Source organism: Poecilia formosa, unplaced genomic scaffold (assembly GCF_000485575.1).
Source record: "Poecilia formosa unplaced genomic scaffold, Poecilia_formosa-5.1.2 Scaffold298, whole genome shotgun sequence".
NCBI classification, from domain to species: Eukaryota; Metazoa; Chordata; class Actinopteri; order Cyprinodontiformes; family Poeciliidae; genus Poecilia; species Poecilia formosa.
Genome location: NW_006800237.1, coordinates 392,429 through 405,291, shown reverse-complemented (window position 1 = coordinate 405,291; position 12,863 = coordinate 392,429). Strand labels below are relative to the sequence as shown.

Below are 12,863 nucleotides of genomic sequence, written 5' to 3'. Positions count from 1 at the left end.
ATTTTTTATCGCTTACGCCCTCCTCTCCTTCCCTCTCTCTCTGCTCTCCCCACCTCCCCTTGTCCATCTCATCTCTCAGGTGTAATAATCGCACTCAGTGTGTGGTGGTCGCAGGGTCAGACGTGTTCCCAGACCCCTGCCCAGGGACCTACAAGTATTTGGAGATCCAGTATGAGTGTGTCCCCTACAGTGAGTACTAAGACCTCCTCTGGCTTCCCCACCCCTCTCACCCCATTCATCACCCCTCCCACCCTTACCTCTATCTTAACCTCAACCCCCCCTAGCCCCTCTTCAACTCCCCTCAAGAAGTGACAATTCAGTCACATGCACACACGCTTCCTCTCTCTCTGGATTTCCTTAACACAATAAAGACAAAACAAGAGACACATAAGTCCTCACCTGCTCTCCCTTTCTCTCTCTCTCTCTTTCTTCTTACTCTCTGCCACATTGCACAGACACAAACACCAACGCCATCACAGAGCACTAAACCTTTTTTCTCCATCAGCAGAGTGATGCACCAGTACCTGAGGGGGATTTTCACATGGGAGGGGGCGGTGGGGGGAGACGGTCCACCAACACCGGGTCTGATAAGCACTTCACTCACGTCTACTGCAAACATGGGGTCAGCCCCTATTGGTGATCACAGCGGTGTAACAGACACCGCCCCAAACTCACGCGCTGATTAACCCTGGGGCGTGCTTCTGTCTTTATCTGCTGCCAAACACCTTTGCTGTCCCTCTGATTCTCAATAAAAAAGTAAAATTGGGCTCAGTGAGACTCTCAGGCCAAGGGGATGGAGGAGGGGGGGGTGGGGGGAGAGGTTGTTGAGTGTTTTCCACACCTCACAGAAGGAAATGTTAACACAAACAGGCGAGGGGATTATTTTAGAGCACATGACCTGCAGTGCCGCACGTTTTACTGTCCCCATGGTAACGGCTGGCTTCCTGGCTGCTCTGCTCAAAAGTCTGCGGCAGGTGTGGGCTGCACAAATCCACACTCACACAAACAAAAAAATAAATAAATAAAAAAAAAGGAATGCAAGGGAGGGATGCACAAATTGCTCTTTTTTCCTCTTACTCTTCCTGTCTGAGTGAGCATCTACACACAGATGAGAGCACACTCGCGCAGCCCCAAAGAGCAGACATGGCTGTGATTATATGGTGTTGTGTTGATCCTCGCTCATGTGAAAATCTCCGCTCAGTCTCCCCCTCTCCCTCTCATTTATTATTACGCTCAGCATTGATCCCTTCACTGTGTGCAGGACTGCCTGTCTGAGGGGGGATGGCAGAAGTGTGCTCTACGGAGCAGAAGTGTTTGGCTTTTGGGGTTAAAAGTAATATTTTAGGCTGGGCGTGCTGTTTCATTTTTTTTAAGGATGGTTGTCTACTTTTTTTTTTTTTTTTGCAGAAATGAAGGTAGAGGTGAGCTGAGGACTGAGGAGGCATCGACCAGCTAACTTCCTTATTCTTCTCTCTACCATTCTCTTCCTCTCCTTCCCTCAGTGGTCACTTTGACTGTTACCCCACACAGTCAGTCTGACTTCTTTTCATGTCTCTCTCTCTTCTTCATTTTCTCAGCTTTTCTCTTTACTTTCAATGTACTTTCAAGTCCCAAACCTTTTTTTTTCTCACCTTTACTGGCATTTATCCCCATTTTTTTTCCTGCCTTTCAATCCAATTCTAGTCTTTTCATTCAATTCTATTTCTTCTTCTGTCTCTGTTGGTTTCTTTTTTTTTCAGGTGGGACAAATCAAATCCAAACAATCGTGGATTTCCAAGGACCCAGTTTACTCTCTGCTCTTGTTTTGCTCAGGGCTTTCTACCCTCTCTTCTTATTTTCTTCCAGGAGGTGTAAACAGCACGGTCACCATCTTCACTGGTCACACTTGTGCAAGTCCTGTAGTGTGGCTTTATGTCTATTGTTTACTGAGGGTAACAGTATCATCAATCAGTTGTTCCTGTTTCCTTTCCATCCTGTATCCTGACCTTGCATTATTCTCTTTGACTTTCAAGTGGAGCTTGTTCTCTATCTACCCAGCAATCAAAGTGTATCATGAATTAAGAGCTGCTGACTTGCATTTTTTCCCCTTTCTGTTTGTTAAAACCTTTGTTGATTTTGAACAAGCAATGAGTGAGCGGCGTAGAAAATTGGGAGCTGATCCCCATGCGATGAAAGGTTCTGCATGTCTGAGACAAAATACAAACAACCAATATACTCCGTCCTTGTGTCATGCTCTGAATAAGCAAATGCAAACAAAACTGAATTCATATACAGCTCAGGCCGTGGGCTGTTTTTTGCATCTGGACTCGTCTGACAATGTGAGCACGACTCTTGACGTATTAAAACTCTGAGCTGGAACTTTTCTTCCTGAAGCCTATTCACCATCGCACCATACGCCACTCAACTCGGCCACTTTTAATTACCAGGAGAGGGAGGTGCTCTGCACTCTTCAGTTCTGCCTCAGCAGAGATTTGTCAAGATTAATTGAATTTGCTGCTACTAATCGCTCTGGTAATGCCCCATCGTTCACGTCTGACTGAGAATGCTGGGCACTTGGGTACCATCCAAGTCTGACGCATGTTTCTTTTTTTGTTGTTGTTGTTGTTGTTGCTGGTTGTCTCAACAAAAGGGTGAGGAAAGTGATATGTAAAGATTGTGTGTCATAGCACCCGAGATGGTGTGCAGCCAAGTTGATGGCTGAGTGGGATTTTGCATTTGACAGGGTCCTCCGTGTGAGTGGCGCTTGTGTGACACAGGCGCCATGTTGCCAGTCACCTGAAACGACGAGGTGACAGCAACAGCAGATCTGACACACACAACACAGTTCTGCCGCCTGAGCTCAGATATGACAGCGGAACACGTGTGTAAGGTCGCTGTGAGCGCGGTTGCCTTTGCAAAATACAACAAGTCAAATCATATCTCATTGAGCTAAAAAGCCCTGCAGGAGCCTCCCTGCCACGTTGCATTGTTTTTTTTTTTGCCATTTGAAACAGAGCAGGAGAAAATGGCTCAACTGAACTCTCATTTCACACTGTCACATCCCGCTGTAGCCTGCTGGATTCCATTAAGAAATCACAGATCCATAAACACAGCTGCAGCATGTGTTTACTGCAGTGAGACGCCCCCACTGCAGTCTTAACGCAGGGTGAATAGTAAACCTGGCCTATGAGGGAGCTCTACCTGTTCCCCCTCTCTCTCAAGAATACGTTGCTAGATCATTATTGATTCTGAGTGGCCTCCTTTAGGGTCATCCATACTTGCCAGGCCAGAACATTTAGCCCTTGTTAATATGCACCGTGCTGGTTGATATACGGCACTGTGGCAACTCTGCTTGCCTTAACGCAACAGTCTCCTGTATTTCATTCAGATTTAGCCACTCTCCCACTGTTTCACTTTACGAAATGGATTCTTCCACCAAAAATGTATTCAGCACTGCCTATTCATTACAAGGCGCTGCTTTTTTTGGACACAAATCTGCTGGAAGTGAGAGTTGACTTGTCGAGAAGAGTTTGTCAGTGAAAAGAATAATAGCATTGTAATATGACAAGTTTTCAGGGGGAGGAGAGGCAGCACTTTGATGTAGCTTAAAATGAAAATCTATTAATATGTATAGGGACACCGTCAAGACGTGGGGGCTCATAAATGTTTGGTGAGTGAGAGGCAGGAGGCTTCACTCTGGCCTTGGGAAGAGATGACTTTTTTTTTTTTTTCTAGGACAGAGTGAAACGGGCGAAGAAGAGAAAACAGAGACGGGAGAGGGCAGGAGAAACCGAAGAAGACACACTATCTCTCGGCACTTGGAAGAGGAGACAGAGACGACTAAGTCGCCTCACAGAGCAAAAACATTATACCTGTGCGCAGCCTGCAGTATGTGTTTCTAGTTGCACTCATTGCTGTGGGAGTAACTGATAGGGTTGTGGAGAGCACCGAGCAGAGTGATTAACAGCAGAGAGGGCAGCAACGTATTTCTCAACAGAGCCCGGAAAGAGGAGTGCTAAAGAATCAGACAAACATCCAAAGTGGCCTTAATCCAACCTTCAGCTCACTGCGATGACAGCGTGATGAGTTTCTGTCTCTTATTTCTGTTTGTCTGTGCACGTTTGCAGGAATGTGTGCCGCTGTGCGAATTTGTGTTTTGCGCTCTATTTTTCAGGCAACTAAGAATAGAAGAAATGGAGTCAACACAAGTCTTCCACCTCCCTGATTTCATATTCTTTCTCTCCGCAGCAGAGAAGAAGCTTTATTTCCCTTTCTCTCTCTGTCTACATGCCACTGCAGTGTATCACCCACCATTTCTGCCACTTGAAAAATATATTCCTAGCTGAGCTTTTAGAAAATTGCATTCCGTTTTCTATTTTATAAGAACCGCGGACACAAACTGGAGTAAAGCGGAAAACCTCTGCAGTCAGCAATTTTTTGCTCAGACATGGAAAAATACTGCCTCCTTTGCCCTGCAAAAGTATTTAGACCCGCTAAATTTGTTTTATATTTTGACAAACCTAAAATGAGCTTTGCCACTGCAAAGCTTACTTTTTTATTAATGGGATTTTATATAATAAACAAAAAAATGCTTAATGGTGAAGTGAAAAAAGAGTTCTACATAAGTTACTTTTTTTTTCACAAAAAACTGCTTGGAAAGGACACTTTGTTTCCTCATGATTCAATATTTTGTAGAAACACCATTACAGCATGTACAGCTGATCTTTGGAGCCTAGCCTCATAAATATGCTTTAACCTAAGCTTCCCCTTGTAGCAGGGCCAGCATGTTTAGGTTCACTGTAATCCATAAAGGGGAGCTTTGGCCCTAGAATCAATTATTTTACAGACTTTTGCAGGTTTTCTCACAGTTTTGCCCTGGATTTGTCTCCATCTGTCTTCCCTGATCAACTCTGACTAGCTTCCGCATCCCTGTTGAAGAAAATGGTTGAGACATGTAATGCTCTCCTTGCCCACAGCCAAGATGATGGGTCGAATGGCACTCTGTGAGATATTCATAGGATACTTATTTATAGCCTAACTCTGCTTTAAACTTCTCCACAACTTCATCTCTGGCCTGTTTGCTTTGTTGTTTAGTTTCCGTGATGCAGTTTAAATGTTCACTAATCTGCCCGAAAGACAGACTTCACAGACTTGACTTTCACAGAAAAGATTGATTTACATTGAGATTTAATTACTCTATCTACTCCATCTTTTAATTAGGTGACTTTGAATGCTGTGTTGAATAGATTTACGAGATTATATTACGAGTTTCTGACACTAATGCTAATGCAAGCCAAATTATTCAGAGTTTTAGTTGTTAAAAAATGAAAACTTTCTTTCCGCTTCACTATTTTGTACTTATTTATATTGGTGTGCCACTTACAACCCCAATTAAATACACTTGAAAGATTGAAATCTGCAGCATGGTAAATTGAAAAAACTTAAAAAGGTTAAAAGGGTATGAATAGTTTTGCAAGGCACTGTTCTGTTTTAACTCTCCCAAATGACTGAGTCCGGCGGACCCCCTTCAACTTCCTCCACAGCTGGGTCCTACTGGATGAAAGTTCTGGATGCTAGCAATAGTCATTAAGTCAGTTCCTCCCTGTTCTAACCTTGGAAGTAATGACTGCACTCACAGTTGGGGGGAGGGGACATGACGTGTCCCAACTAACACAGTTTCACAGGATTTGCAGTCTTGCTTTCCTGTCCTCACCTTCTCCAATGAAATTGGCTCACACTCTCCTGGTCTTGGAGGTTGTTTGTCCAGTTTGATCTTGGCGTGAGATGATAAATGATCCGTGTGGATGGTGATGCTGACCGTGCCGGTGCCAAGGTGCAGGGCCGTCTGCTGCTGCTAATGGTTCTTTCTTCCCTTTTCTTTTTAACCAGATACTTCTTTTATTTTATGTTATTTTATTTTAAATTATTTTTTTTTGGTCAGTTTCTCCTCCTTCCTCTCACTTTTTCCCTCTGTTGACGGGCAACCCTGAGAGGTGTTGTGACAATCCCACAGGAATCCCTGGAGATGTGAGACTTCCCATGACATACACACCACAATCACGCTCACAGCGGGGATCCGAGAGCCATGTGACTTTTGACAAGTCTGTTCTTGGAGAACGCCGTTCCACTCGCACACAGCACTTTTGCCTGAGCAAACACGGAGGAAAAGCGGGTGCAAGAGCCATAATATAGAGGGCGGAGCTGAGATTTCAGCACATGCATCCTGTAGTCCCCAGCTGACATGGATGGATATCGAGGGACCCGGACTTTACCTGTTTGTGCCAGCTGAGGCCTCACTGTGATTCAGCACAACCAGCTATTGATTTGTGTGTGATGAGCCTGCTGCTGTCGACATTTCTCTTATCCCTTTCTTGTCTTTACCCCCTTCCCATCCTCGCCCCCCGCCCCCCTCCACCCCATCCTGACTTTGTCTCTTGGTCTATCTGTGTTTCTGAGGCGTTCCACTCTGTCAAGCCCTCCCTTTCCCCTTGTTGTTTGTTCTCTATTGCTTTGATGAGCCGGTCTCGGCCAGGCAAGCCAGCAGCTCCCCACTGATTGGATGGTCGATGGGTTGTGTTGTGTTTTCTTTTTTTTTTTTTTTTTTTGCCGGCTTCTGTGGCAGGCGTCTCTGGCTCTATAAATCAAGTAAGGCCAGAAGAAGCTCTTAAAATGAAATGTTGACGTAGACTATGCATGGAGATGAAGGAAGCAAAACGGGCTTGTTAAACTCTCAGAAGACAACTGGTCACAGATAGATAGCTTCATCACCACCTTTCCATCTGCCATTTTTCTATCTCTTGCTCTGTCTTTCTCTCCATTTTCTTTCTTTTTTTTTTGCAGCTGAAGAGAAAAACGCCGTGATGCTCTTCGTCGGTTTCTCTCTCAGACAGGTTCTCGGAGCTGCGCTTTCGGCACAAGAGGAAATTGGGAGGTGGGGTGGGGGGTGTTTTGTGGTAAGACGGGGCTGAGAGTGTGTGCTATGGGTGGATTGTGTTGTTGAGGGGTTATTGATAAATGTGAAAGGAAATGGAAAAGGATTAAAACCCAGGTCAGGCCATTTTGCCCCTTCTCATTTTCCATTCAAGCCATCCTTTATGTGAGTAGCCAGCCATAACGCAGACAGATAACTTGCTTTAAAAAAAAAAAAAAACACAGAGCGTGAGAGAAAGGACAGCGTTTTATTTAATCTCAATTTTCTCTTTTTTCCTGCATCTGTTTTTCCTTTTATTCTCTTTCTTTCCTTCTCTTCTTCTTCCTGTCTCTCTATATTATCTCTCTGTCTCCTTCTTTCTCCTTTTTTTCCGATGCTTGAATAGAAGTGGATCAAAAAGGTAAAGTCCACAATGAACATAACAACCACAGTTCGCCCCTTCCTCCCTCTTCCTTCTCCTACCCCCCTCTACCTCTCCTCCCCCCATATTCCTTCCTAACCCTGCACCCTGTGTAGTGGTCATGTTTGATGTTGATATCCCTTCCTCTTCTTTCTCGATCTCTAAACGCCTCCTCTTCCCTCTCCTTTCTACTTTGACGTGTAACCAAAACTCTAAAATCCCTCTAGATCTCCTCCTTGGTTTTGATGACAACACCCTGAATACCAAAACACACCCACACATGTCAGTTATCACACGAAAAAAAGCGTAATGGAAGGTCAGCCCCGTGTCTATGAGAGATAAACGAGAAAATTACCTCACACATCTGTCTAAAGTTACACACAACATACATAATTACTTTTTCTTTGGCACCAAGTCCATCCATTTCTGAAATTTAGATTCATCTCGCCGCTATTGCCTCAGACACTTTCTTATAGATATTCCTCATGATTCAGATTTCACAAACACATTTTCCAACACTTTTTCCAGATTGATCTGTCCCTGCAGATTTAAGAGAAAAGACAGTCGCCATCTTCAGTTACATTACTCAACCGCTCATTTTCTCCATATTGTATCTCTTTGCCTCTATTTTTTAATTTTCCAGGACCAACATTAAGTCTGTTGTTTTTGGAAACCTCAAGGGAAACTGTAGTGTTAGGATAACTCAGTAATTAGACAAACTTGCTTTCATATTATTGTTAACAGCATCCCATTTTCAGGTACTTCAGCGTCCTTCTCTCATTCTGTCCATATTAATTCTTTTGAAATGATAATTACCACATTTGACTACCTCGCTTCCACTTCCCACCTACTTACAGCTCATCTTTCTATGTTGTGTTTTCCATCCTCCCTTTGAGTTTGTTCTCCCTCTCTTCAAGTTAATTGGTTTATCTCTCAGATTACACCTGGCCATTACAAAAAAGACCACAGGCTCTTTGAAGATGTTTTCCTCTCTTTCTCCTCCTTTCTTTAACCCAATCCCCTTTTCTGATTTATTTATTGTAAGCGCATACGTGCCCCTTTGTAGCCCCTCACACCGTAAACCCTTGTCTTCTTCAGTGTCCATCTCTTCTGGTTCCTCTTGTGTCCAAGAAGAGAAGCGGGATTGGGGGGGAGGGAGGTGTATCCTCTATAGGGAGCCCTTCAGCGTCGTGTAATGGCTTCTCTGATGCTGCCTGAGCCGAGCCAAAGCACTTTTAAAGAGCTCCAATCAGCACCTCAATCACAGGATTCTCAAAGTGCAAAAGATAGACTTGACCCTGTGCAAGGTCAAGGCAACAATAGTTGCAGATATTTTTAGCTTCCCAACGAGCCTCTACTCCCCCTCCCAGGTCCTCGCCCCTTCTACCGTCTCCGAACCCCTCACTCACATCAGTGCCCCTCTCAGCTGTCCTCCTGCCTTGCGCCATATAGCCGGATCCATACACTGGAACAATTAAAGTCTCATTGCAGTTGTCGTCAACTGGTTTATGGACTCCTTTGTCTGTTCTTGTGTTTGTGGCTTTTATTAACATGAATCATTGTCTCCACGTTCTTCTCCCACCGCAAGCGGCTATTTCAGCTCATTCTGTCCGTGCTTGTAGTGAAGTAGGAAGCTACAAATCCCTGTTCCTCCTGCTTTCACCTCACCCAGCTGATTGTATTTATTTACCATGCTTCCTCCCACTAACACTCAAAGGAAAACCCTTTTTTTCCTTTGTCCGCACTCCAGCCCATATTAATCTTCAGACATTCCCCCACTGGTGTTGAGTGTTTTTTTGTTTTGTTTTGTTTTGTTTTTTAAATTTGCTTAAATGACTTTTGTTTTCTGTTATTTGTAAAATTAACCATTCCTAGTTGATTTGTGGAATGACAAAGTGTGTATCGGGATAATGTTCAACTTTTGGTTATGATGTAACAATCCAATGAACTGCTGTCAGCCTACCTGCTGTCAGTCCATATCAAGGCTACGCCGCCAACAGCTGCCTCTCCCATCCCATCACTTCTTCTGTCCCTTTTCTCACCCTTCTCGCTGACAGTCTACCAGTGCCCAAATCATCCTGCTATCTCTTTTATCAGTGCTGGCAGGACAAAGTAGTGTTTCTCTTGCCTCAATTTGTTTATTTCTGAGGCAAAAAAGGCAAGAAATTGAATCAGTATTAGGACACTGTTGACAAACTCTGTATTATCATAAAGAGTTTGGATGAGGGAACATGCAGAACAAAGCAATGCCTCAAATAAAAGGCTTTCTATGTGTCATTTCAAAAAGTGCGAGGGAATAAGCGAGAAAACAGAGTACTGTGTGACAGAAAAAAAAATACAAAGAATGGCTGTGAATGGAAAAAAAAAGAGAGAGAACACACAGTTGCTATAGAGACGAGGAGTCTGGCAGCATCCCCTCATTAGGAATGACCCACCACACACAAGCACAGTCATGTGACCACGGCAGAGCGTACACCCATTTTTTGACGTAGGGAGATGAGGGAGGGGGTGCACACTGTACATGTAAAAAGTCATTACAATTTTAAAGTCAGGGGAAGAGAGAGGCGAACGAGCGAGTGAAGCAGGTGCAGATGAATTGGAGATGAATACGAAACACAGCCAGTTTAGGAGACTCTCTGCAAACACAGAATCTCTGGAAGACTCGGAGCAGGAGTGAGGAGAGGAGGAAGCTAACGTTACAAACAGGAAGGCTTGTTGATGCTCAAGCCTCATCCAGAATACAGTGCGCTCCTCTGTTGTTGTCTGTATCTTCACCCAGTAGCCATGTCCCTATCAACTTTCATGACATTCAGACTCAGCTTCACACAGAGGTAGATAACATTTTGATTTCAGAGGATACCGTTTTCTGTTGCTGTCTGCTTTTGGTCTCAGTTAAGGGTATTCTCTGGGGTGAATGTTTGGGTTGATAAAGCTTTAAAACTCGCCTCTTCCGGCGTCTGGACGGCGTGTTCTTGCATGCATTGTCTAAGAATGTGTGTGTACCAGAGTGTATGTCTGTTTATGTTTATGCTGTATTGTGATTTTACTCCTAAGACCTGACCCAGTATAGTCTAAAAGGAAGAGGAAACACAATGGGGATCCCCCCACCCCCTTTCTTTCCTTAAATATCTCTCTTCTTCTGTCACTCTTTATCACTCCTCAGCAAATTAACTCACTCCTAATTCTGATTTCACAGGAAATAACCTATTTACTCTCTTTTGCTCCACTCCTCCTTCTCTTCTTTTTTGTACACAACAGAACATTCTTACATTCCTCTTACTGCTTTCTTCTCTACTTCTTCTTTTCTGTGTCTCTAAACTGCAAACATGCATGCAACACAGACGCACCACATTAATCAACATCAAGATACACGTAAACACACCAATCCGTGAACGAATTCCAGCACAGGCCATCAGAAGAACACCATGCACTCATGCACGCCCATTAACTGTCCAAGCATGGATGCAGGTTAGCTTGACATGCTCCATTCTGCCCCCTGCTGAATGCTTACTGCATATGCCAGTAACAGGTTGGGGATTCAATTAGAGCAGCATGCTCACAGCAGTTAGTTCTATGAGTAGCACCACTGCAGTCTGGACTGGACTGGGCAATCGCATTGGCCAGAAGAACCCTCAGTTTCTTGTAGATGGAACGAAAATAAAAGGAAAAGAAACACAAAAAGGAAAAGCACAGCACTTAAGAAATCTACTGCCAACCATTGGCAGGGGGTGTTCAGATCATCAAAGTGGAGCATTAGCCATCACCAAGATGCTGTCACATCAAATTTGAAAACAGCACGGACTGCAGGCAACAGCCAAAATGAAAGGTCTAAATTTAGCCGAAAGCTGTCAGTGTTCACTTTTACCGGTCGATCACAAATGGATGCTAAACACTAATGGGAGGTTTTTGCTGTCATTTTCAAGAAAGTTCTCAGGCTTTCATCGCTTCATACCGGAGCCTCATTTATTGACAAGTAAAAGCTGACCTGTGCCTGGGAAAGGAATTACAGAGATAAATAGTCAATTATTACGGCAGCATTTCCCAGTATGTGTGGTGGTAATTGGCAGCCTTGAGTACGATAGCTACAGCCTGCGTTTTAATCCCTGATAAGGTAAGTTTCATTAGTCATTTGGCCGGTTTAGGGTATAAAAAAAAAAAAAAAGGGTTGTGTGTGTGCTTCATGGTAGCTTCACTGAAATGATCATGACTCCAAGATTTCCATCCGTAGCCAAAGAGGAATTAATCTATTTATCCATCTCACATAATCCCAGATGGCTCTATGGAAGCTAACCTGCTTGAGCCAGACTAGGATAATGCCTAATCTCAAGACTTATGCCTAATGCTTAATGCCTTATTCCTAATACCTCATTCATTCTGTGGTCATAATAGCCTCTTGTACTATACGTCTCTGCAGCCAGAGTTTGGCTGCTCTGGCTTCCTGCTGTTAAACACTTCACAGTTACAATTGGGAGGGAGGCGAAGCAAAGGAAAGCCAAGAAGAGCCGGTAAACAGGAAAGCAGCCGGGGAAAGCTGGGGAGTGCAGGTCAGACTTAATGAAGCCCCCCAGGCAGGGTTTGCAGGATGTGAAGCGTGGCCACTCTTTCTGTTTGGCATGTGAATGTGTGAATAAGAGTGTTTGTGTGAGTCTCAAGGTCTGTGCATACAGCTTAGACGCCACTGATGAGCCCCTTTGACACCGATCCAACCCTGCCACTAGTTCATTAGAATAAACCAATGTGCAATGATTGTAGGGGAAGAGGTGGAGGAAGACAGGAGGGGATCGTGGAGGAGCAAGGCTGATAGTCTCTGCTGGGCTGCTGTATTAGTGAACTGATGAGGCCAAAAGAGTACAGAATGCAACCTGTTTGGTACAAGGCAAGGGGGTTAGGTGCAATATGTCACATAGTATTATAATAGTAAAGTATTTCAGGTTTAGGCTAAATTTATTAAAGTTTTATTTCTATTTTTTTGATGTTCTTTATGCACCAGAATACACTTTGCTTTCAAGACATATTTTATATCCTAGATTAAATTTAAACATTTGATAGAAATATAGATGTGTTTTCTGTTTTAGGTAATTGGAAATAAAGTACTTTGATGATAGAGAAGTAGGCTTGTATGTTTGTTTTTCTGTGTCCTTCATACTACCTTGAGGCACAGTGTTGTTTATGGGTCACCTACATACCAAGCCTTTTTACTGTTTATTTAGCTATTTACAGTACCATTGTACTTTTCAGGGAGTGTCCTACTTGTGTTGGTCGTTTTCCACTTATCCACTTATTTTATCCTCAGCAAAAGAAAAACAAAATCACCCTTTTGAGCCTTTCTTTAAAGTATTTAATCCTCTAATAATTTTCACATTTCAGTCACTCATAATTACATATTCGGAGCAAACACCTTAGCCCGTCTCAATACATTCAAGTAAACATTTTGGTTCGACAATGGAGCATGACAAGCCTCCTGTTCGTGAGGAGTCTTTATTCAGTGTTTGTTTGTGCCTGACTGATTAGATTCCTGTTTGGCTGGCAGTCTCAATCCCTGTTGGACCCTTC

The 12,863-nt window shown here is 43.7% G+C and overlaps 1 protein-coding gene across 3 annotated transcripts in view; it reads left to right on the top strand.

Annotated features, from left to right (window-relative positions):
* Window positions 1–12,863, top strand: part of adgrl1a (adhesion G protein-coupled receptor L1a) — a 106,716-nt gene that overhangs the window by 67,561 nt on the left and 26,292 nt on the right. For 2 of the 3 annotated variants that reach the window (XM_007572319.2, XM_016660798.1), the window contains exons 4-5: window positions 80–189; window positions 7,296–7,310. In XM_007572319.2, the coding sequence (XP_007572381.1) occupies window positions 80–189; window positions 7,296–7,310 (125 nt within the window). The remainder of the gene's footprint in view (window positions 1–79; window positions 190–7,295; window positions 7,311–12,863) is intronic. The other variant, XM_007572321.2, reaches the window with a different exon arrangement.